The sequence below is a fragment of the Caloenas nicobarica genome, chromosome 25 (assembly GCF_036013445.1).
Source record: "Caloenas nicobarica isolate bCalNic1 chromosome 25, bCalNic1.hap1, whole genome shotgun sequence".
Lineage (NCBI taxonomy): Eukaryota > Metazoa > Chordata > Aves > Columbiformes > Columbidae > Caloenas > Caloenas nicobarica.
The window spans coordinates 3,851,717-3,877,062 of NC_088269.1; the positions used below are offsets into that span (position 1 = coordinate 3,851,717).

General features: G+C 46.5%; 1 protein-coding gene across 2 annotated transcripts in view; it reads right to left on the reverse strand.

The window, feature by feature from the left end:
- Positions 1 to 24,392, reverse strand: part of DPYSL2 (dihydropyrimidinase like 2) — a 48,009-nt gene extending 23,617 nt beyond the window's left edge. The window contains exons 1-4 of one of the 2 annotated variants that reach the window (XM_065651508.1): positions 24,297 to 24,392; positions 23,405 to 23,771; positions 11,637 to 11,725; positions 10,166 to 10,350 (exon numbers count right to left, since the gene is read on the reverse strand). In XM_065651508.1, coding sequence (XP_065507580.1) covers positions 10,166 to 10,350; positions 11,637 to 11,725; positions 23,405 to 23,752 — 622 coding nt within the window. In that variant the 5' untranslated portion in view covers positions 23,753 to 23,771; positions 24,297 to 24,392. Of the gene's footprint in view, positions 1 to 10,165; positions 10,351 to 11,636; positions 11,726 to 14,775; positions 15,135 to 23,404; positions 23,772 to 24,296 lie in introns of those variants that run through there. The other variant, XM_065651507.1, reaches the window with a different exon arrangement.
- Between the last annotated feature and the right edge of the window lie 954 nt (positions 24,393 to 25,346).

Here is a 25,346-nt window from a genome sequence, read left to right on the forward strand (position 1 = left end):
TGTTTTTGATCTAGGACAAGAAAGGATAATGACAAGATGGCTTTTAAGGTCACCGTTTCATATATATCAGCTTAGGTATGTCAGATACTTGAAGGTAACGAAAAGTCAAATGAAGAATTTTCTTAACAGTCTGGATCCAGCCATCAAATTTTAGCTTTGCGTATTTGTGGGAATTCATTCCCACATTGTTTTATCATTGTTTGTGTTTCTCCTCCAAGATACCGAAATAAAGAGATTATTCTGACGAGTAACAACATTTTGCACAGAATAGTATTTACAGAGCTAATACAACTACGCAAGGACTGTTTGCTTGCCTGTGGCTGCCAAACCAGCGGAAGAAAAGGCTGAACGACACCGCATGTTGTTTAGACCCAGCTTATTGGACTCTGTGCAGAGAATCAGAAGTTGGACCAGGCTCAGAAGAATTAGCCACATCCATGCTCCACTGATTACATTTGCAGCCTGCAATGTTCTGTTATTTCCCCACTGATGTCATACAGATATTTCACTTGTCTTTTGAGCCGATTACATCCAAAATATGATTAATAATTTCATGCCAGCTGGACACAAATGTAAAGAATAGCGATCTGTATGTCCAAATTAATTAATAACCCCCTTCAACAGCTGGAATGGCTACATGTTTAGATCAGATCAAAAGAGGCTCAATTTCTTTACAGAACAGGTTTATTGTACATCCAAGCTGCGCTTGTGTCTCAGGTCACCATGATAGAGGAGGTAGGAGCCAAGTTCAAAAGAGATATTTGAGCGATTCCAAGATTTATTCTTCCTTTTAGGCATACTCCACACTTGAAGCCCGTGAGGAAAGTACACAGGACTTCAAAGACTTCCATATAAATTGACCTGTAAACCTTGAGGGAATAGGGCTGGGAAAAATCTCAACTCGTAGCCATGGATTTCAAGTCAAAGCAAAACACAACTACAACAACAAGTCCAAGGGGCAAAAGTTTGATCAGAATCAAGAGGACAAAAGATGAAGCACCGTAAGCCGGTTGTGTCCCTCTCGGGTCAGTGGAGATGTCCCCTGCCTGTCAGGCTTTTTCCACTAGCCGGGAAGCTGGAACAATTCTAGATTTGCATCATTGTCGCCAAGACCAGACTTTGGCTTCTCAGCCTCACTTCGTTGCCCATGGTCATCTCAGGGGGGAGCTGGAGATGAAGAAGAACAGAACTGCAGAACGGGAACTTTTACGATGGAAATTTGTGATGGTTCTGGGAGGGCTTTATGTTTTCAGGACCCGAAAGATGAATTTTTCATCTGTGTATTTGCCATACAACCATCTCTCCTCGCTGGACAAGGACCAGAGGCTTTGAGGAAGACGTTTCCATCAATCACCGTCATCCCACTTCCACTCTGCTAAGACTAAGAGTCCCCATTCTGCTCTCAGTTAAACCACTGGCTTTGACGACTGTCAGACAGAACTACAGACAAGGAAGCAAGGACTAAATCTGACCCAAATGTGCACGTGTCCACAGAGAAAACTGTGGTGGGATCTGATGCGAAGGTGCAGCAAAACCGATTTTCTAACAAACCTATTGCAGGACAGAGATCAAGCAGCACATGTCCATTTTCTGACTACACTGATCCTTCTGCTAGTTTTCCATCAACTTTGTAAGGCTAATATTGCCTGCAAAAATAGCTATTGAAATTGCTGCAATAATAACCTGTAGCAGGTCCTAACTGGATTAGTTTAAAAAAGAATTCTGTGGCACAAACCCCACGGTGCTGAATTTCCTTCCTCCAGGTCTGAAATAGCTCTGGTCCAGCCTCCCGAGCGCTCTGGTATCTCCTCAGGCCCATGAGACCCCACAAAGCACCACGTTTGAGGGAGAAAAGGATGCGCTCCTAGGCATCACTTGATCTGGCCAACCCAAAGATGGACACTAAGCCTGGGGCTCTTCCAACCCAGGAATTGCTTAGGAAAACTCGTACATACAAGACACCGCCTTTTACAAAGATTTTACAAAACTTTTTCAGTTCCCAGTGGATAACGAGTCTCTGCACATCAGTCTGAAAAGTCCTTTGTACCCCATCAGTTGCTGAACTCTTCAAACACTGACACAAATCTTATCCGAAATAAAGAAAAGTCTGTTGGGGAGGTATCGTTAACTGACAGGTATTTCTGGAATGAGATTTTTGATGCAATATTGGGTTACATTATCTCTTGCTGTGCAACGCTTTGGGAACTTTCCTCCTTCTCCTCTGCACAAAAGCAGCGCTGTGTAATAATACAGGACGGTTCTCAAGGAACTCCTGTACCCGCTCACGTTGCCTGCAGGCTGCGCCAGGGAATTTCATTCATATGTAAAACAACACAGAGTCCCCCAGATTCCAAAAATACACACACTGCACATATGTAACTGCTTCCAGGAACAAAGCAATCTGGAAAAAATCTGCCCTGCAAGCGGTCAGGAAGGGAAACTTCCAAAAGCGTGGCCCTTTTTGATGGGCTTTGAAAATTCACCGAGAGATCTCCCAGTTAACATTTGCATGCTAAAGTCTAACAGTTCCTCCTGTTACTTAAAATCGCCTTCAGGATCCAGGAAGCCAAAATCACTTTACGCACAGAGGGCTCACCTCTTCCTCCATCATGCAGGGTTTTTCCTTTTATTCCTGTCCTGGCAGTAACCAGAGCATTGTGAGCTGTAGGGACGAGCATCCGTGGCACCCCATGTTCCACTTATGAGGGTCTAGGTGAACTTAACTAATTCAAATTAAAGCTCACAACCCCTCAGCAACAAAGTCACCCCCCATTATGGACAGCTAGCAACTAGCATGGAGAAATTAAATGACATATCTATTGCGACAGAGGTAGTCCTGACACTAACTGCCGTGTATCAAGGGAAGAAAAGAGTTTTAGGAGAAGCCGTAACTCTGAAGTGCCCATCGCCGCGTTCCCTTCAATGGGAGTTGGGGTTGTGCAAAGACACAGGCACAGCCCCAAGCTGGTAACAACTGGCAATTTATAAGCATGATTAAAGTATGCTAGACAGGAGGGGCTAATTGGTATTCCTTAAACACTTCTCCCTCTCACCAGAAAGATTAAAAAAAAAAAATCCTGTTTCTAAGGAACAGATGGGATCTAGGAGCTGAAGGCATAGTGGCTGAGGGAAAGATGAAAAAGCCTCCACTGACCCAAGACGCCAACAGACGGCACTCACCGGAATCCAGAGCGGGAAATACTGCGTTTAGTTTTAGCCGTCACTTCTTTCAGGCACCACTTGCTTCCTTCCCCTGACACGCAACGCTAATTCCCAACGTGGAAAGTTAAGGGTTCCTGTCTGACAAGGATGCTTTTGCTGTGTCAAGCTCATGGGAAGGTAAAAGAAGCCAAGCGACTGAACACTGGTAGGAAGACAAAAATCCATGCCCAGAAAAATAAGCCAAGAAAAGAGCTGGAGGCATCATTTCCTGCTGGTTCTTTTAAGACCTTGTCTCAACTTGAAGGTGATTAAGACAGGTTATCTAGCAAGACTTAACACACATGCCCTGAAAACCTATCACAGGCAGCAAGCGATATTACATTAACAGAGCTTGATAATTGTGTTTTATTTGTTAAGAGTGCTTTCCAATCTACAGCAGACAGGCTTTAGCTGGAGGAACCAACTTTTATATCTGCACACTTCAAAGCATCCCATGCATTTTCCATTGATGCAAGGGGCTGTGTAAGACACAACATATTGGTGATATTTGTTAGCTCTTTACTTCTGTGTGTCATCCATAAGGCAGGGGATTGGGGCACATGAAAGTAAGAAAAGCATTTAAAAGCCGCTCTTCAAACAAAAGAACATGAACTCTCCTCCATTCAGCGGGAAAGCAGCACTACTGATCCCAACCATTACATGGAACAAGAGGGATTAAGTGCTATTGCCTAAACTGACAACATTGCTTATTTCTCCTGAGCGGGTGCCAAATCCCTCTTTTTGGATGCATGGAAAAATCTAGGTCAGCCACATCTGCAGGAAGACGGCTGCTCTGTCGGTGGCGTTGCCGTTTCAACATCCATTTGTTCACAACTAAATCAGAGTCTCCAGGCTCCATCCGCTCCTTCCTCGCAGTGATGGGGTGGAACGGGTCCAGAGCAGAGCTGGGCAAAACAGAAACGGAGCAAGGGCCCCGCTCACCTGCTCTTTATTTAATCAGTGCTGCCAAGGAGGCAGAAGAGCGAGGGCCGGGATCCAGAGCAGCTCTGGGGAAGGCAGAAGATGGGAAAATAGGGAAGAAAAAAAATAATCTACTGACTTACAAACAAGCCGCAGTGGACTGCAGCAGTTTCACAAGGCTCCAGCCCAAAACCAGACACTGCGGATTCCACCTTTCGGCACTAAGGAGGAAAAATGGTCCATCTGGTAGGCAGTCATTAGCCTGAATATCTGACAGCCAGGGTTAAAGACACTATCACACCACCGGCCTCCTGCATAACCTCAGGCAAAGCTACACAACCCCTCATTTGCTCCTCACAGGAGCCTCTTGCCTCAGCAGCAAAGGGATGAGAAACAATAGTCACAGCCCAAAGGGGAAAAAAAAAAATAAAATAAAACACACACAATAAAACACAACGTGTGCTGAGGACTGAACAGCTGTTTCCTTCTGTGCTAACTGGCAAGAGACACGGAGGGCTTGGCAGATCCGCTGCGTTCGCTTCCAAGGAGACCCCTTTGGAAACGCCATCAGAACAATAGCGGGGATCCCGTCCAGCAGAACGTCGGCATCGTGAGGACGGCTGGAAGCGCAGCGAGGCTGCCGTCCCCGCGGTAGCTGCAGACACCACCGCAGGGAGAGATTCCTAATGGACTTAGAGGGGTTTAAAAGCTTGAGAAGAGTCGCTCGCAACGGGGGAGTGCCCATCGCTGTTTACGGACCGACTTTCTCATTAAGGATTTTAAGCCCGCTCTGAATGAAAGCAACAAACACATCAGCAGGAAGCTGGGAGTCAGTGAAGCGAACAAGATTTAGCGTGAATCGGTGCAGAGGCTGAAGAGAGATGGGGTATAAAAGGCACCGAGGGGAGCTGGGGAGAGGAGAGAAGGGGCCGGAGGGACTCGGCACTCCTGTGTGGTAATGTCATTATCTTCAGAACACAGTTCAAGGAAGCCTCTGCCCATATAAATCACCCATAATCTTTTATACAAGCAGGCGGACATTTTTATTACATTTCTAGAGAATTAAACATTTCTTTGCTGCAGAAGCATCACCGCCAGCTGCCAGAAAGCGAAACAAGCCCTAGAGCCCAGCGCAGGCTCTCTGAAGTGCCGGTGCCCAGCTGCACAGCTCTTCTTTCATCTCTGCGACTGGGTGCAGAAAGAAACCAAATCCAGGCTGGTGTCTGCGGAACAATGCAGAGCTGTGTACACACAGCCACGGAGACTTGGTGAGACACTGCAGCTCTGTGCTCACTGCCCTCGGACTCACTACGCTTGGGTTTATCCTTCTAGCTCCGCCACGAGTTACTGCGTGACCAGTGCTGTCACCTCCTTCCTTGGCTCCCTTTCCAGCCTCCTCCTTTGCTCACCATGTAGACTCTTGCTAACCTAGAGGGCTAAACCTTGGAATACAAAATAGCAGCACCCAGGAGGGTAGAATGTGATGTTGTCTTCGCTGCTGGGTCTAAATATCACCCCATGCCCCACAACACTGCCTGGCCTTTTCTAAACCTCACTCTAAGCTCACGCTGTTGTGGTTTTGACTCTGGTCACCTTTGGGGCAGCTCCATTTTCTCAAGACACGCTTGCTTCAAAAACTGAGAAGGAAGCATGCTAGACTGGAAACATTTCCTTCTAGCACGGTGGTGATCTCCAGGATGATCTGGGAGACCCGGTGTCAACGCATTACAAATTTCGGTGTAGCTGAGCAGCTAACGCACTCCCAAAAAGCCCTGCCAGCCTGCACACAAGCTCTTTAATGGCAGGGAAAGCATTAGGAAGCAGACTGCAGCCCATGGGAAGCTCCCTTTTATTTTCTGAACCTCCCAAGATCCCCAGCGTACACTCTCCATGTTATTAGGATAACTGCTAGTCAAGTTCAAAAGGCAGCTAGCTTCCAAGTCACCAAAGAGCTATAATTTCTCTCACTGTAATTTCTCTCTATGATTATAACCGTGGTTAACTGAGTCAACACAGTCAATATCCACAAGCCATCTCACTCCAGGACAGCAGATACCCAGGAAGAAGCAGAGTCTTTGGGAGGGGGGGTTAAATGTGTGTGGGAGCTGGTCCGGATAGACGTTAAAACAGGCTAGAGGATCAGAGAGCCAGTAAATATTAATATACACAGCTTAGCTTTGTCTTTTCTGAAGGGTTAGGAGCAGAGAAAGGTTATCCTGCCTCTACTGAAATCAGGAGGAGTTTTACCATTGATTTTGATGGGGATTTCACCCATCACAGTTAATAAGAGACCAAAACATCGCCAGACTTGGAGAGACCACCCTGTTCTTAGCAGCGATGTCTTCCCTCTCTAATAGCTCCAGGGACTGTTCGAGGGCATCAGACTGCCTCAAGCTGGGCAACAGGGGTGCAAAAATGCCATCTGTAGCTCAACAAAACTGTGGCTCCATAGGTGAGAAAACGCCCCTCGTAAAGGGCAACTTCACACCAAGTCCTTTTCCGAAACTCCGGAAGGACTGTTTTCTTTCCGTGGGGTACAGGGGATTTTAAGGAAGCTAAACTGAACGAGCTGGAGCCGACCTAATACTCCTCTCTCCTCCAAAGTCTTCTGCGGATCATCCCAGAATCCTCCCTTCAACTTAATGCCCAAACACTGCATTCTGACATTTTCAAAGGGCGATAATCCAAGTTTTTTCCAGAGCGATGTTATCATCAAACATGTGCAGCGCTGTCTGCCCTTGGCTGACATACCCACACTAATATTGTTTTGAGGTAGGGACAGAGAAAGGATCATTTCAGAAAAACGATCACATCACAACCCCTCATTTCACCTCTCAGTTCTGCGCTGCAAAACCAACCACATTTTTGTCATACGTTCGCAGAGTCAGCTGGAGTCTTGCCTTTGGCACTGGAGAAGGTAGAGACAGAAGGATCATAGCTGGAATTCCTGTCCCGATGGCCTCTGAGGAACAAATAGCTAGAAAAAGAAATCAGCCCTAACTCCTGGGTGTAGGAACCCAGAGGAAAGCTTGGGAAAGCAAGGGCTGGAGAGCCGTGTGGGTGATGCAAAGCAGAAAGGGGCTAATTCAGATCATCACCGCTCTCCCTCATTCCAGCTGGCCAGGGGATAAACTGGGAAGCACTGGACTGGAGCCACATCTGCTTCCCACCAGGATAAATCATTGTGCCCGCACAGAAAAGAGGCTGCTGCATTTGGTACCAGTTGAGAGCCGGATTCTCCTCTCCCTGATGCTGCAGTCACGAATTTAACTTTAAAGAGGAACGGAAATAAATGAGAACAGGGCTTGGAAACAATAGGTTACATTCTTGAACTCCTGTGTGCTTCCCTTGGATGGGTTTGCCATGAGAATTAAAGGAACAACATTGAATTTGAGCTGAGCTGAAAATGAAGTTCGCTGAAACCAAACCAGACATACAGGGTGAATTCCTGGCACTGCTGAGGTCAAAGGCAAAACCCTCCGTTCCTTTGCCAAAGCCAGGATTTCATCTACTGTTTTTATAAAACCAACAATCAATAGAAACCTATGCAAGATTTTTGTTTTAATTTCACTGAAGAATGTACATAAACCAAATATTTCCCTACAATGATTGTAAAGTGAACAGCCTTAAAGTGCCATCCTGCATGAAAATACGAACAAATTGAAGTACGAAGCAAACTAAACCATTTCTTGCCCCAAATGAGGGCTATGTATAAAAGAAAAAAAACCAGATGAAGGTATTTGTAAATATATAATGCAAAGCTTAAAGCACAGATGAAGAAACATGTTTTTTTCCACAAACTCCCATCCATGAGGCTAGCTTTTCCAAAGAAGCCTGAAGAATGGAGGCACATAGCTAGGCACATTTTTCAAAAAGTCCCAGGCACAGTATTCAAAAAATATGGCTACAAACATGACTGTGTCATTTTCAGGCTGCAATTTGTTTGTGATATTATTAATCTAGTTCACCAAACGTTGTCCTATTTATCATAAAAGAAAAAAATGCTGCAATCAACCACGACTCCCACCTGCTTAGGGAAAAACCAAAGGCCACCCACCAAGCATATGTTCCTGAGGGCAGTTTTGCACGCTTCCTTGTGGAAAAACATCTTCGCAAACAGTATAATTTTGCTAAGAGAACAGCTGAGCTGACACAGAGCAGAGTCTCCAAAGCTTTGAAGTCTAGTTGGATTATTTATCCTGCTTTCCACCGTTCAGTTGCTGATAGCCGCCCATCAGAAACGTCTCTCCATCATCCTAAGCAGTTTACTTACTGTCCTTGCTGCTGCGCATTAGGAAGACGGTTTTTGTTCAAAGATGATAGTGTATTTTTATCCTAACATGAGACACTCGGGAAGGCAGTAACGTCAAGTTCAGCCATTGGCCTCCTCTACATGGTTTGCCCACATTGTGCCATTTTTTCACATCTGTAAAATGAGATGTTATAAAATGGGGGACTCTCCAGTTTTCCTAACTCAAAGGTGTGTTATGAACACCATTAGTGAGATATTCAGGTACTAGAGTCATAAAGGCCATATACATCTACAAACATACAGAGAGGTCGAAGCGCTTCTAAGTATAAGGCTCTGCATAGGTAGAATTCGGCAACTATGGTAAAGAGCCACCTTAGAAAATGTTGCCTTAGCAATCTCCACTTAAAATGTTTTGAAAAGTGTCATTGGGGGAAATAAAGCTGCTAAAAGCTCAGTGCAGATGACAAAGAACGTTATTTTCATCTAATTCAACAAGCAAGAACAAACTGGTAATTCAAGTGTGAACTAGGTGTACTAGTAACAAAGGAACAACCAATGAAACAAAGTCAATGAACGGAAGCTGAAAAGAAAATACTGTTTCAGTGTAACTAATTTAAATTGAAGCAAAGACTGGAAGAAAAACTGGATATTAGTACACACAATGAGACCATCCACAGTTACTTTACATTCTCTACACGTGTGAGGTTATCTTCATACTGTAAAGTGATAACATGATGAAAAATAATTTCCCAGGTTATTTATTTGAAGCATTAGACCAAGTTCATAGGCCAGACCCAACGTCTTGGCAAGGTCCAGACCCAGAAAAAGATTTGTTTCAGAAACGCTGGCTCCTAGTCCCAACCTCCATGTCAATGAGTCCACCAGGCCAGGGATCAAAGCCAGCTCAGAACCAGCCTCTAAGAGACGAGGATGTTCCAGTCTGGAAGCAGCAGCTTCGAACTGAGGTTGATTCCTGGCTGTGCCTAAGATCTCTTTATATCCATGGATGGGACAATAGACACCAGTACCTGTTCTGAACCACGCTCTTTATTTCTCTGTACTTATGTCCCCTCCTGTGAAATGGCAGCACCTCGCAGTACATGAAAGAATGTAAGATGCTCAGAGACTGTATCACCTGACACCTTTCTCCTTGATTCCCACATGCGGCAACAGACTCCAGGACTAGTTTACACGTGATCAGCTGCACCGCAACTGAGGTTTTTATTTTTTCTCTCTAGCTCAAACCAGGTTAACAACGAGGAATCACAGATTTTTAAGGTCCTGGCTCTGACAAGCCCAGCATCTGTAGCCAACATAAGCAGACACAGATAGCTGGAAGTCATTCATGAGGCTTTTCAGAGCCTGAGGGGAACACCATGAGTGTCTAATCCTGGTGTCAGCACAACAGTCAGTCCGTCTGCCTTTTTATTTTGAGATATTTTCATTTCCCGATTTCTCTCTTCCTCCAAAAGAGGATGTGAGTACAAAACGAACAACGCTAATAAAAACCCTGGTGCTAAAGCTGCGCACGTAAGTGGGCATGCGCAAATCCTTCAGTTTAAGTGGCCCAGTTTTCAAAGACACGTAGTACACTGGCACCAAGCTTCTGGGTGCCTGTTCCCACCCCTGCACAAGCTTTTCTCAGCAACCCAGGCAGACATCAGAAATCCCCCACTGCTGGTACCTGGTCCAAAATACCAGTGGTGTGACTTACACAGCCCACAGTTTCTGTACTTATCTGAGAAAGAGAAAAGCAAAACTTTCTTGGAAGAGAAAAACCAGGCAGCTTACTGATCATGGTGGTGCCCCCAGCCAGCGCAGCCTTGGTCCCTTGGAAGAAGTCGTCTGCAGATGTCATCCCCTGCTCCGGCATCTGGAAGCGGGTGTGAACGTCAATCCCTCCCGGAATCACCATCCTGCCGTGGGCTTCAATAGTTTTCACTCCCCCTGGCACAATCAGATTCTCTCCTATTTGCCTGGGTAAAGGGGTTTCAAACAGCAAGTCAGACACAAGTAACAGACAAGGCAAACAGCCTGTAAACACACGCCCTTGTGCCATTTAACCTGGCTAGCGTGTTCTTTTTCCATAGAAAGCAACGTATAGGATCAGCGCACACAGCTGGTAATATTTTATGCTTCCCCTCGAAGCAGTAGCGCAATCGAGAACAAAGTGTGCAATTGCTTCAGGGCGATATTAGGCTGAAGAGGAAGGAAACGAAGGAGCCACGGTGGCAGACAGATGGAGAAGGGACCGGCCGATCATCAGATGGTGGATGCAGCAAACAGTAAGAGCCTTGTGAGCAGCGGTACTGGGACTGGACCGGGGCTGCCAAGCGGCAGTGCAACACTAACAGCGTTTTTTGCCTCTACATTGTCTACTTTCCTTTCATACATAAATTTTATGTAGTCCCTGCACAAATAGAAGCCTAAGCAGATCGTGGTTACCAAATTCCTGGTGAGACCCTCCAAGGTCTGTCCAGTCCAGCTCTTCACAGGCATATTTTTAGAAGCGCAATAGTGGCTGACACATTGCAATTAATTAGCTGTCTTTGGCTGACTCCTTTAACTTTTAACCTTGATTAACAAAGCACATGTGCTGAATGTTTAGCCAGAACAGGAAGATTCCTTGTTTGTAATCTCTGGCTTGTTCATTTTTTCCTAAGAGTAATTTTCCGAAGAAATCTTTAATATATTTAACATGCCAGAAATGCGCATTTCAGGACCGAAAACACAAAAAAGTGCTGGAAAGAGGGGTGAACCCCAATCCTTAAATGACAGGATCATTATTAACTTTAAGTGGGTTTAGACTGGTCCTTGCATCACAGAATCATAGCAGACAGTGCTGCAAGAGACCTCAAGAGGTCACTTAAGTCCAGCCTCCCATCCTAGACCAGAATTAACTGTATTAGAATGCTGAACTCTGGATTCAAAGTATCTTAAGTCATGACTCAGTAAGACGTTACAACACTGATAACTTCAAACATATGTGTCATCTCAGCATGGGGCTGTTCACATGGCTAAAATTAAGCACATGTAAGTACCTCCCTTGACCAATGCTTTAATAACAATGGGGTTTTGGCCCACTTGTTTATCTAATTTAACATCTTGTTTTTAAAGCTCCTCCATCAAACACCAAGATATACAAGAAATATTCATTTTTTCATTGCAATCGAATACAGCTCACTGATCAAGTTATTCCTTGCTAATCTGCAGTACTTTTCTGCACATTTCCAATCGTAACATGGTATCAGGTTTCACTTACTTTATCAACCCATCTTCCATATAAATGTCTGCATAGAAAGACTGGTCGTCATTAACTATTTTACCACCTTTGATCAAGAGACGATCACTCTGCAAGAAAGAAGGATACAACGCCACATCATTATTCAGAAAGCTGACAGTCTGCAGTGTCACTTCGGAGATAAAAGAGACCGAAACAACCTCTGCATTATTCAAAAGCGCGCATCAAAACACAAGTCAATCGCCGCACTTTCAACTGGAAAGATAAAGTATTTTATTTCATCTGCAAGTCCTTTCATCACGCTAATGATCCAAAAAAATCAGAAGTTGAGTTCCAGCGGGCTTGTCTACTTGGCAGCTTCACTCATACCTGCCATCCGCCACCATCACCTACAACAAAAGCATTAAATAATACTTTGATGGATGCGTAATAGCCACAACTTTATTTTTTTCTGCCTTGGCCGTATGTAAAATTTCCTACGTGCGCCCACGCACTGGAGCCACGACTTGGCCAAGCGTGAGTCAACTGCTGTCAGGGAAATGGAGCAAAAGTCTGTTGCCAGGGGCTACACAACACAAACAAACTCATTTTGTCCAACTTAGCGATGTTTTGATGCAGTGGATACTTCTACCGCCTTTCCAGAGCACTACCGCATAATCAGATGGAAATTAGCACGTATTAGCAAATTAAGTTTAAGAGAAGGATTTAAAAACGGTTATTAAAATTTCTTCAAATTAGAAGACACTTTGGCAGGAACAGAACAGTAATTATAACAAGGCAGCTATCAGGCCACGTGTTTTTATCGCAGACCAGGTTACATTTTGTTTTTGTGAGATTTTTAGGCCAAATTTATCTTTTTTTTGCAGTAGCCATAAATGAGTGAAACACACTGCAGTGCTCTAGATTGGAAGTTAAAAGTGACTACATTCCTCTGGTTTCTTCATTCCCTACATTACAGATACGTATATTTAAAGCAAAGCACACGCACGTTATGCAGCGTTCAGTTTAAAATACACCTTGGCCCTTATGTCTGCGCTTGTACTCACCCCGATTCTCTTTCCCCCTCCCCAAATTGTCTTTGTAAGAGAACAAAGCACAGCCAAGGACTGGCGAAACCAAAAGCCACCTTCAAGAAGGGGTAGAAAACAGGACTTGAACTTGGTGGTGCCTTGAAGTTACAGTAAAGACATAAAAGCCAGAAACAGTGATGCTCAGGGCCCTTATTTCCAGCTGGAGCTTCACTGGTCAAACCGAAGAACAGAATCAGGCATTTTCCCAAAGGGCTTATAGTCAAACTGAAGATTCTCAACTGACACAAGCTGACATGGCTCTTTCAACACCAAACCAGCTACATTAATTGCATCAGCCACTGATTTATACCATTATATCCATCTTTTATATAACTGCTAAAGATCTACGAGATGTTAAGTGTCTCTCATTCCCCCTCCTTTTTTCCTTCTCCTTCCTCCTACTGCTGCAATGGAGAGTTTCCCCGAACAACGCCACCAATTTAAAAAACAAAGAAAGAAAACCCCAAGATTTAAATTTAGGATCTGCTGTGAATGCCAATAAGCCTGGATGAATTAACCTGGGGCATGAAAAACCCACTTGTCTTCCAATGCCGGGCTCTACAGCAAACTGTCCTACATGTTTACCGTGTCCAGAAACACTGCGGTATTTATGGCCACCTCTAGTGCAGACGCCTTGTGCTATTAAAAAGGCCGGCGACTACTGAAATCCGCTAGTTTGGCCATCGATGCCACTGACAGCCCAAGTCCAAACGCGTTGGGCATCAATTAGGAAAGAAGGAAAAAAAAATATACATATAGCGACCAACAAAAATGCAGCCTGGACCATTTTAATGATGCTCTGAACGCTTTGAGAATCCTTCTGCTGATTTCAACCACCTTGAAGACAAAAGCACACACAGTTTGCAGCCGTGCGGGGGCCTGCCACTAAATCTGGATATATTTACCCTACTAATGCAGACAAAACAGGACAGCTAGACATTGATCATCTTTTTTTTCAAGCGTTCGTCTCAGTAGATCAATTCTGGGTTTATACAACAGCAAATAAGACCAGGAACTGATTTGTTCTATTCCTTTACAGGAGAATTGCATTGGATGCAGACAATATAAATCAGAGCATTCAGTCATAAGAAAAATGCGTCATCCTACTTTCAGCCCATGACAGCGGTTCAGCAGTAACCTGAATCGTTATTAAATCGTAGGTATGTTTTTAAACTCTCTACCACTGGACTCTTAGAGGGCAACTGTTCCCCCCGCCAAAAAACCGGAGGATGCTCCATTTATCACATACCAATTTTGTGCATCCCCTGCATTTCCTAAATATCTTTTAAAACGTAACTGTACAGCCCAGCGGCTCCTGCACAAATGGCACAGTTCAAAGCTCCATTGCAGAGCACACTTTTCTGCCTCCGAGGCTGAGGAAAGACTAGGATGGGTGTGTCCGTGGGGCTGGGAGAAAGAGCCGCTGCCAATAATGAAAAACTGTGTCAAAAAAAATTAAATAAATGGCTAGAACAGTCCGTTAGATGCGAATATCTTGCCTTACGTAACGAAAAGTTAGAATCCTCGGATCTGCAATACCTGCCCTAAATCGGCTCCCACAAGAACGACATCAAGGGAGGGGTTTATATAACGGCTCCTTCCCTTTTCCCCCAGGATCGCATCGAGGAGCGGGGACCGAAACGTGCGCGTTGCGAGAAGCTTCTCGGGGAAGAAAAGGAACCACTGCTCCATCCCCAGCCCGCCGGGCAGGGGGCTCCGGCCGATCCCCGAGCCGGGCCGGGGCAGGAGGGCGGCGGGGGCTCCATCCCCAGCCCCCCCGGGCGGAGGTACCGCTGTCCCCGCTGCTCTGCCGGGGTTGGGGGGGTGACACCGCGGCTCCGCTCCCCGAACGATGCTGCTGGAACCCGCGCAGCATCCCGCAGATCTCCGACCCCGCTTAAACCACCGCGCACCCCCCCCGTAGCCCCCCCCGGGCGTCCAGCCGCGCTGCAGCGCAGGAAGCGCCGCATTAGACCCTGATCTTATTATCCTGCCACAACCCCCGGCCATCGCTCTCCCAGCACACAAAGGGCTTAATCCCCGCGCACCCCGCCCCCTTCCCCGCTTTTATTCCCGTGCACTCCACTCACCGTGATCCGTGGAATATTTTTCTTCCCCTGATAAGACATCTTGGGAAATCACTCCCCAATTTATTTATATAATAATGTATTTAAAAAAAAAAAAAAAAAAAAAAAAGAGAAGCGGTGCGGCTGCTGTATCGCTATTGTCTCCCGTGCAGCAACTGCTCCCCGACCTCCCCTCCACCGGAAAAAAAAAATAATAAACCAGAATATAAATAAATCCCCCAAGCCCAAATCAATGCGATCACTAGGAGGGACGGCCAAGGGGGGGGTCCGCCGGGGAGGGCGCGGCGGGGAGGCGAGCCCTGCTCTCCGCAATGGCAGGAAAAGGAGAAGCAGCCACCCCTGCGCGTTTCCCTTTCTTCCCTCTGCCCGGAGCCCAGCCCAGCCCGGCGCAGCCCAGCCCAGCCTAAGCCTAAACCCAGCCCAGCCCAACCCCGGCCGCGCAGGGGAGGGGGGGCGAGCGCCGCCAGCAACAGCGGCCGGACACAGCGGCGCATGCGCCCCGGGCTGCTCCCGTCCCTCCCCCCGGCGGGGGGCCGCGCAAGTCGGGGCGCCATTGGCTGAGCGCCTGGCGGGGATGCAAATGAGCCGCGGCCGCCGCCCAATGGGGAGAGGGGAAGGGACTGATATGCAAAGTGGCGCAATGGGGACGTCAGTGCGCGCTCCCGGAGGCGGGAGGGACGGGGCGCCGCCCCCGGCCCGTCGCACCCGCCCGGGTTTTGCCCCCCCGGTTGTTCCCGAACCGCCGCCCGTTCCCCCCCGGGCCAGGCTGCTGCAAAGCGGCGGGTTAGCGGAGCTGCTGCAGCGGCCGGGAGCGGGGACGCGGCGGGCGCCGCCCAGCACCTGCGGGGCGCTGCGAAACGAGCCCCGGCGGGGGCTGCGGTCACCCGTCTGTCGCCCAGGGGAGGGGAGGAGGCTGCCCAGGAGCCGGTGCGGCAGAAAACGCTTCGCCGCCCTCCATCTTTGTCCCACCCCGCCCTTCTTGGCGCTACCGGAGCGGAAAGCTGTTGGGAAGCATTAGCAAATTGGGGGAGAAAAAAAAAAGAAAAAAAAAAAAATCAGGTTGAAGCCACTCCCGGCCCTTTGCATGCCCAGCATGTCTGCTGTGCTTTCCGCATGCCTTCTCCCACACCTCGGCTGGAAAATCCAGCCCGGGTTCAAGCCCCCCCTCCTGCGGCCACTAACCTGGAGCTTTAGTGCGATCTGGAATCAGAGCAACGCGCTCAGCCAGGGTTGTCCTCTCCAGCCACTCTGGCCATTCCTCACTACTCCAGTGTTGCAAACTCCATGTTCAATGCTTCAGTCACAATTGGAGACTTAAATTTCTCAGTCCCTGAACTCCATAAGCTGGTACTTCAAGGGAAGAAATGTATTAAATGGCATAAATATTTCCTCGTTATTTAGAGCGCACTTGCCCCAGTGCAATGCGGAGATTCGCGGCCAGAGTATAGATGACCATCCAAAATAATCTGTTTAGACCAGTTCCTCTTACACATCAGTTGCTCTGGGGGAAGGTACAAGACACCTTTTGGACAACTCAAAATACCACAAGTCCACTTCCACTTGAAGGTTGTAACAGACAATTAACAACCGACAACGACTTACCTCCTTCTCTAAGTCACCAGTGAATCCTGCGTCACACAAAGCCAACTACAAGCTTCTCCTATCACAAAATATATAGGGAAATATTTACATACCCAAGTAGTTCGTGAAACGCAATGTGCCCAACCCCTGAGAAATTAAAACCTTCAGTATTTTACTGCAGTAAATCATTATAAAGGCAACTTCTGTTCAAACAGGTGACTACGAGGACCTTTTATGTACATTAGTTCACAGGAGGCGATAAGGAAAGAGTAAAAGAGCTTTTCCTGGGTATTGGTAGGGCATCAGGCAACATTTAAGTGATTAATATGCCCATCAGTTAATATCCAATTAGTAACAAATGGAAAAGTGGCTGATTATGACAGTAGCAAAATGATTAATTTGTTAGCCTGTAGGGTTTTATTTTGATTTCATGATTAAAATAGGCAATACCAAATGAGTTATCCTGCCCCTCTCTGATCTGGGCTGGAAGAAGTTTTGAAACCTCAGCATATTTTTGCTCAGAACATGGAAGAAAGCATCTACACCGGATTTCTAAATTTAGACAGCGCCACTGTTCCTTTTTTTCTCTCTAATGCCAGCTTTCCTGCTCAATTGTAGATCTGAATAGTTTCTTGCCTTTGCTTGCCAGGTAAAAGAGTGCCTGGAGCTACCAAAGGGGAAAGAAGCAAACACAGCCTAAGGGTTTGGGAGACGCGTCAGGCCCTGGGGCAGCTGATCTGATCTGTGCTTAGGCCAGTCACCATTTCAAGATCCTGCCCTGGCAACAGCAACGCAATTAAGGAGGAAAGACGACAAACAGGGGCGTGGGAAACCATCTCCAGCACTGACTCGCCTCCCTGACCTTGGGCAGGTCGTTTCTCCACATTAGCATCAACGCTGTGGAACAGCAGTGTTGGTATAGAAGAAATAGAAGCACCTTTAATGAGGTGGTGTCATCAGCACACTCATATTTTTAAAGCTATTCTCACCTGCTCAAAGATAGCTATTTAAAATATTTTTTAAAAGGCAATCCTTACTGCACATGGGCCTAACTCAGAACAGCAGTTCTTGAACTTGGAATACATTCCATAACTTGAATCCGATAGTGACTAGGTTCAGAAAGTAAGAACGAATCTTCAGACGACACTTAGCTTTTCCTTCCCATCATCATGTTGCAAGAACCTGAGTAGTACAGAATAAAATAAATGAAGAGATTAAAGGGTTGAAAAGCACGGTCGTTCAATATTCAACATCTATAGAGCACCAAATTTTAAAAACTTCCGTATGATTTAGCGCATATCCTAAGGACCAGAACTGAGCTCCCGGGTGTAGCTCCCTTATAACAACTGCTAATACGGCCCAATTTTCTTTTCTTGTAATGATGAGCTAAAAACTTGTCCAAAGAAATAATTTAAAAATGATTAATGTAGTTGCAAACTGGCTTATTTAGCCTTGCTAAACAAAGGCAAGGAATGGCTATTATCTGTTGTACAAACACACATGAGGGGAAGTGATCAGGAGGGAAGGAGAAGAGCTATTGAAGCTAAAGGACAATGTTGGGATGAGAACAAGTGGGGAACAGAGCCAGAAAATACTGAGATGTACACCTGCATGTTTGCGTTTTTTTACAAAACCTGGTTCATTCCCCAGTTAAAGCTACAGTTTACGTATAAATTTCCCCTTTAAGTTAAATGAAGAAAGACAACTCAGGGGCAGGAGTCAGGTCACAGGTTAAAAGAAGCGAGTCGAACGTGCTTCTTAAATCCTTGCAGGTTTGTCCCCAGTCCAGGTGTCGTACAGCGGTGCCGTTACCTGCCAAGGGATTGCGGGAAGTGATGGGATTTCTAGATCGTGTCGATGCACTTTGTCTTCCACAGGTCTAGTAATGCACGCAGCAGGCTGAGCCAGCTAAAATTAGAAGGTGCTATAGAGAACGAGCACTGCCAAGGCTTCCTTGCCAAACGTTAACGAAGGGAAGTGATGAAGGACGGGTTGGCCAGCGCAGCCCAGCACCCGACCGCAGTGACTACGGCAGGACCAGCGAGGTTGCTGCGGCCGAGTCACATCGGTGGTAGAGGGACAGCAAAACAACAGAAATATCTTCAATTATGCTACAACAGCACTTCTCAGGGCCTTGACGACATTCCCCAAATGGCAAAATGGGAGGAAATGCACAAAACTGAGAATTACACCCATATTTGCACACACGCAGAGCTGGCCAGGGGATACACAGAGTTACCGTGAGCCGCTCCTGCACAGGTATCAGCTGCTCTAGGACATCTTGTGCAGGCTCTTTGCAGCAGAAACACATTTCACGTTAAAGGGATGTCTATGTCTAAATTTGTCTTTCGGAAAGGTCTAGAGGGAAAATGGCACAAGAATATGAGAATCTGTGTACAGCGATAAGCTGTGCTAAAATAAATCATCACAGGCATCAGTGGAAATCCGTTTACATCAGCTCAGAATTGTAACTTTACAGATTCTGTGGACTACCACAATGCACTTAGCAAGGAATTTTATTCCCACTGTGGAGTTACTGGATGGTTGGGAAAAAAAAAACTATTAAAAGAGTCTCTTTCTCTGTGGAATTTTAGTTTAATTGAAGCAAACCCCACAGAATTTCTACAACACCCAATTGATTTTACTCCTACTGAATTCTTAAAGGTTTATCCACAAGGACATCCGGCTATGAAATTATAAAACCTGCAAATGGAAATATACATTTTAAAATGCAATGAAAAGAGGGATCAGAGATGAAGTTCTGTCACGATTCTGCTCATGGCAATTGCTGCATTGGCTCCGAGTCTCAATGAGTCGAGTTTCCCATGGATTCAGCAAGCCCCTGCACCTTATGGAGCGTTGGGAGGATTAAATACAAGCTGATACATGGCAGAAGGAATTCATCTGTCCTTCCCAAAAGGTGATGAAAGAACTGTTCATTATTAATCACTATAAATTAAATTACAGAGGGGAACTGTACCTGCCAAAGGGCATCTTTGGTTTGTTTTCTTATCTTACAGGAGAAAATTAAAATTAAGTGTCATTATATGGAAATGACCATGGAGGTCAAATGTGAGGAAGTAAAATCATAGAACTTCTCTGAGAAGTAGCCTAAGTTCTGAACACAGACTGAGATCATGAAGGAGGAGAGTGACTTTCTAGCCGCACAAACAGGTCGATAAAAATGTACGTTTGATCTGCAAATTAAAATTAACCTTCCAATTGATTTTGTTTCCTTTAAAATCTCAGGAAACCTTTATTACATTCAGAAATAACCTTCTAAGACGACTGTTACTCTTGTAGTGTGTTTCTCAGAGGAAATGTCCTGACCATTTCAGGTGCATCACAATCTTAACTGTCCTTCAACAAGCCCAAGCTGCTGTTCCACTGTTAATTTACTATCGTGGCATTTTATCAGGAAAGAGACAGCCTCCTTCAGGGTTCTAGACAGGGATCACTCTGTCATGGGCAGTACAATACACAGCAAAAATGTGCTCTCCTCTCTTAACAGCTTACAGCCTCCACTGTGACCTTCACTACAGTCAAACACAGCATTTCTGGAACACAGACAAGGGACATTTGGGCATCCTTATCATTGCTCCTCCCTTTCATCCAGTGGAGAGAGTTTAGCATCTCATAGGAACCATGGGTAGGGTCTAAGAAATGGCTGCTTTCAGCGATTTGCACTGTTTCTTAATATTATAATCCCTGTTCCTTCCCAAGAACCTACAGGGCAAAGCGTCGGGCTCTCAGCAATCGTCCAGCTTCGTTGTTTTAGACCAGTAGTTCACACTTAGTGCTCTGCGCTTTCCAAAGGCCCATGAATTGTTTCTAAGGGATGCAAAAGAGGTATATAAAGGTGAGTGCTTGTTGCACAGGTGGAGGAACCACCTGAATCACTGGAGCAATGACAAGAATAGCAATGGGAACTGAACTTGTCGGTCCACAGCGACGGCCCAGCGGTGGTCAGGGCCTCCAAGCACTAAGCCGTGCTCAGACATCGAACAAGGAGCTCCAGGACCAGGCAATCCACAGTCTAAACAGGGAAGATGACAAAGTTTAAGATGGGAAATTTAATTCTCCAAGGCCTGGCAGCTGGGAAGCAGCAGAGCTTGCCTTAAATCTGCTGAGTTGCAGACCTGTTGAATAGGTCATGCTGCCTCCAGAGGCTTCGCTGTAAAGAGCTGCTTAAACGGAGACAGAGAACCTTCCTGGTGCCTCTAGAGATGATCTTAACCCTGAATTATGAGGCAGCATGGCCCAGAGGCAATAAAGCAAGGCCATGATAAATGCCTATAGAATACCCTAGACAGGACAGACACAAAGAGATTTGATTACCCTCATCTTTGCCTGCAGAACAATATATTGCAATTTAATGTGGAATAATTACATGCCTTTTTTATCCTCTGGACAGTGAAGACCTCAGAAAAATAAAAAAGAGCTTGTCCATCTTGGTTTTTTAATTATTTCAGTGGAGATTAATACAAGATCTTTCTATACAGTGACAGAAAGGACGAGTGTTTTAAAGCCACTTTGGAGACAGTCACTGGCTAAAATACTTCCACCTATCTCCATTTCTGCAGTTGACGGGCACCCATTCCCACCAGCTCACCATACGGTCCTTTGATTGCTGAAACAGAGCATGGACCGTGCTGTACATTGTTACACCTTTTGATAAAAGTTGCAACTATTCTCAGCCTCAAGCTAAAGAAAAAGAAGCAGCAAGACTTCTGGCCTATCGTGAAATAATTTATGCAACTTATAAATTCGAGATCATATAAATTAGCGTACTGTTCCTTTGCACTATAATTTAGATTCCTCTCACATGGAAACAGTGTACGGTCTATCCAGGGAAAACCTATTTCAGATGTGTTACTAAGGCAGAGGTTTGAAAATAATGGGCCAAATTCAGTTGCAAAACATCAGAAGCCTTTTAACTCGTATCTGGAATTATTTTAATGCACTGTTTCCTTTAATGCCACTTCCTGCAACATTCTTTTTCTTTACCTTTTTTTTTTTTTTTAAATACATTGAGCTTTGATTATCATCATAAATGCATTTCTATTAACTACACTGAAGTAAAGCCACTTTTACCTGCTGAGGATCTAACCATTGATCCAAGCTATAGACGCAGTCAGCCGGAAAACCATCAAAGCTGAAACACTCCCACAATAAAGTGCCAATCCATAGCAAGACATTTATAATAAAAGACTGCACTTACCGAAATGCTCACAACCCCTTACAACACAATCCATTGGCACCAGTGTTATGTAAAGCTAATGAGAAATAACTCAAATGGTTTGCACTATCCCATTATTTCATACCCTCAGTTAACATTTATATAAGAACCTTTAAAAATAGAATGAAAAACCACACCCTTTAAAAAATGTGATTACTATTCAGTGTGGACTTCTGATTTTTCACCAATTGTACTTACGTTTTTTTATTATATTGGTACCCTGCAAACACAAAATAATTCATCTTTTCAGAATTACTATATCCCCCATTTATACTTGTCTTCTGCAGGACATCACCACATCAAAGTGTCTGAAATTAGTCCAGAAAATGTCTTGAATTGCAAAGCCTTTGCCTCCCCAAGCTGAAAAGCTGTGTGCTCTTTACTCTTGAGATGCACCTTAGTTAGTACAACAAGACTAATCAGTCACAGAATGCTACTCAATTAGTAGGCACTTCAACATGGTCAAATCAAACCACAGGCATTTGTAGTGGCAAACTTTTGTTTGGGTTTGGCAAATGAGGTTTGAAGCAGCGTGGAGCATATCCCACTCCTAATTAAAGGCTGGTGTGTAGCACTTCCAAAAATCAGGGCCTACCTTTGTGTTCTCACCATAAACAGCAGTTGTTCTCATGTGTAAGTACGGCTGGATGGAGCTCTTAGGTTACTGTCGTAGGAAAAAGCCGAGTAAGGTCTGATTTGGGGAGGATGAGCCCCCAGTAACACTCCTAGTAATATTTCACATTTCTCAAAGCAGGAGAAAGTAGTGAGTAAGCCCATATTATAAATTCCAAGCAGACTTCTGCCTCGTATATGCAATTCATACCACTGGTAAAGATCAGGAGGCACATCCTAGAAACAGCTTCCCAAAGCAAGGATTGCTCTGTAAACTCGCTGGGGGATTACTCGCAGGAACTCCTTCCCAGTATCCTAGAAGTTTATCAGTTTGCTGGTTGGTGCTTCACTCATTTCTGCTCTTCCAGCCTACACATAGGAGCCAGCATTGTCAGACGAGCACCCAGAGCATTCTGTGGCTCAGATCTGAATAAAGTTTGCTTAAATCTATTTATCGAGGGAAGTAAATGTGCATGGTCAGCTAGACCTATGGGTTGAATGGGTTTTGCCTCAGGAAGAGGATAGGCTTTATTACACCGTGACACATACAGAGAGTAAACAGCTTAGAAGACTGGGAGCAGTTCAGTGGGTTTTTAAGAGAATGCCACATTTCTGTGAAAGTCCTAGATCTTCCTGAGGCAAAAATTCCCGCTGTAGCCAAAGGCCTTGATCCAAATTGGTATTAATACAGCTCCCGGGGCACTCTGGTCTGTCCTCCCCTGGGAGGAGCGGGTAGGAATTTCTCCTAGAAGAAGCCTGCAGGGATTTGATCCCTGTAGGTGGAGGCTCATTGATGCTCTTTTGCTAACAATTGCATTTCTGTTCCCGTGAGCTGCATTCACGAACTGGGTGGGGCATTTTGCTACGGTTGTGCTGGGGGGAATCGTCTAAGAAACAAAAAAGTCTCTATCACCAAACAGGAAGGCAGGGTGGGGAAAGGGAGGGTGTTTGTGGGTGCGGGGGCTCCTTTCTTCTTCTGCCCTCCCTGTGCACATACATACACCTGCAGAGAGCACGCAGATAACATCAGAGGTCTGGCAAGAAGGCTCTAGCAGAGATGCTGCTGCTTAGAGGAAGACAGTGTCTGCCACATACATGCAAGTGACATAAAAGCAAGAAACTGCTGGGTGGAAAGGATACATCCCTTCTGCAGCCTGTTCACGCTGGATCTCTCAGACACACACATAGATATGCACCCACCTTGTCATTCAGATTCTGCAGCGCCTCCTTCCCAGTGGCAGTCCTGATCTCCACCTTTCTCCCGAAATCAACAGATGGTTCCCCTCCCTTTGCGCTCTGCCTGGAATAGACGGATTGAGCATCCGGACCCAGGTGGGCAACATCCTTCTGCTTTGCCACGACTTTGTTAGATCCGCGGCCCACTGAGAGGGAGTCGAAGTCGATGGTCTTGTTCTCCAGGGAGCCTTCCACCGGGCAGAACATGCCACAGAATTTCTGCCGGGGTTTGGGACTGCCCGAGCCCAGGTTTTTGAAGAAGGCTGGCACTTCTTCCTCGCCTTGCTGGCCAGACTGCTTCCTCTCAGCCATGGCTTGTGTGGTCTCCCTGCTAAGGGAAAATAACAGCGGTAACCAGGAGGACCCTTCACACACTCACACACACACAAAAAGAGAGAGGGGAAAAAAAAAAAAGAAAAAAAAAAAAAAAAGGAGAGATTGCTCTGGGTCCTAGAGATACGGCAACATCAGTTGCAAAGGGCTGTGCCTGGCAAAGCCCCTGCCCCCATCGGTACAATATAGCCTGTGGCTCGCTCTGTTTTCTTTGATGCAGTGCAAAGTTGAGGGAAGGTTGGGGCAGATCCTGCTGCAACCAAGGGAGGAGGTTTCAAGTTCCCAGCATCCAGATGGGGAGGGAGGGAAAAGGACAGAAAAAAAAAAAAAAAAATCCTCACTCTGCAGCAGAAACTGAGGACTGATCCGGAAGTGATGTGAGTGGTGAATTGGCAAATGGACTCGATCAGGTTGGAGCAACAGCCCCCATCACACACACACCCTTTCCCCCCTCCCCTTCCCCAGCATGCTGCTATTGCTACAAGTTGCAGAGAGGCTGATGGGGACCAAGCACCCTCCTCACCTCCGGCTGCTCTGGAGGCGCGTTCCGAAGGCAGGGCAGAAAGGATCCTTCCTCCCCTAGCCCCGCAATGGTGGAGTCAGGGAGTGCTCTGGGAATCCTATTGTTCCTCACTTTTCTCCAAGCAGCAGAGACGGAGGGCGGAGAGCAGATGAGATCGCGGTTGGGTTAGTGGGGCAAGTGGGTGGCAAAATGCTGACTCATGTTTCTGGGTTTTAGGGCATCGCTGGTGCCGTGACTCGGGTAGACCCTCTTCAGGGGGGGAAAGGGTTGATAGATGGCACTGGAGAGAGAATGAGAAAGAGAGACAGATGGGAGAGGGGTGTGGGAACCAAGGGAGAGTGGAAAATGAGCCGTTCACCAGGACTTACCTCCAGGAGCCGAAATTAGTGACCTTGCTAGTCAATTAAGCCTGTGCAATGCCAGAAGCCCCCAGTCTCTCCCTGCGGGGGATCAGGGAGGCAGCCAAAGGCGGCTCCGGCTGAATGCGGGTTTCTAGAGGAGGAGACAGAGCAGCAGCCCTTCGTCTCTCCGCTCTTCCCCGTGCTCACAGCGTACCTGCGCTGGCAGATGAGACAAGGCGGCAGAGAGTGAGGGGCTGGGGGATCCCCCGGGGTGGGATGGAGGAGCCGGGACCGGGAACCCCCCCGGGCTGGGACAGAGGAGCCGGGGACCCCCCCGGGTTGGGACAGAGGAGCCGGCGCTGTCCCTTCAGCACCACCCGCCGCCCGGCCCGGGGGGTCACAGCAAACCCCAGGGGGGTCAGAGCCAACCCCGAGTGGGGTCAGAGCCACATCCAGGCACTCACACCCCACCCCGACCCCCCGCTTCCGCCAGCCAGGTCCTTGCAAGAGCTGCTGTGCTCTAACACACCCTCCTGCTCCTCGTGGCTGGTATGGCTGCGGCAGGGATCCTTTCTACTGATTCTCTTGGGTTTGTACCTAAAAAAATCCACTCCAGCAGGGCAGAGGGAGGGTTGCCTTGCTCATTCCCCAAGGGCTTGTTTCTGCGAGTCTGGCTGAGGCTGCGTACATGGGAGGAGAGACATTTTTA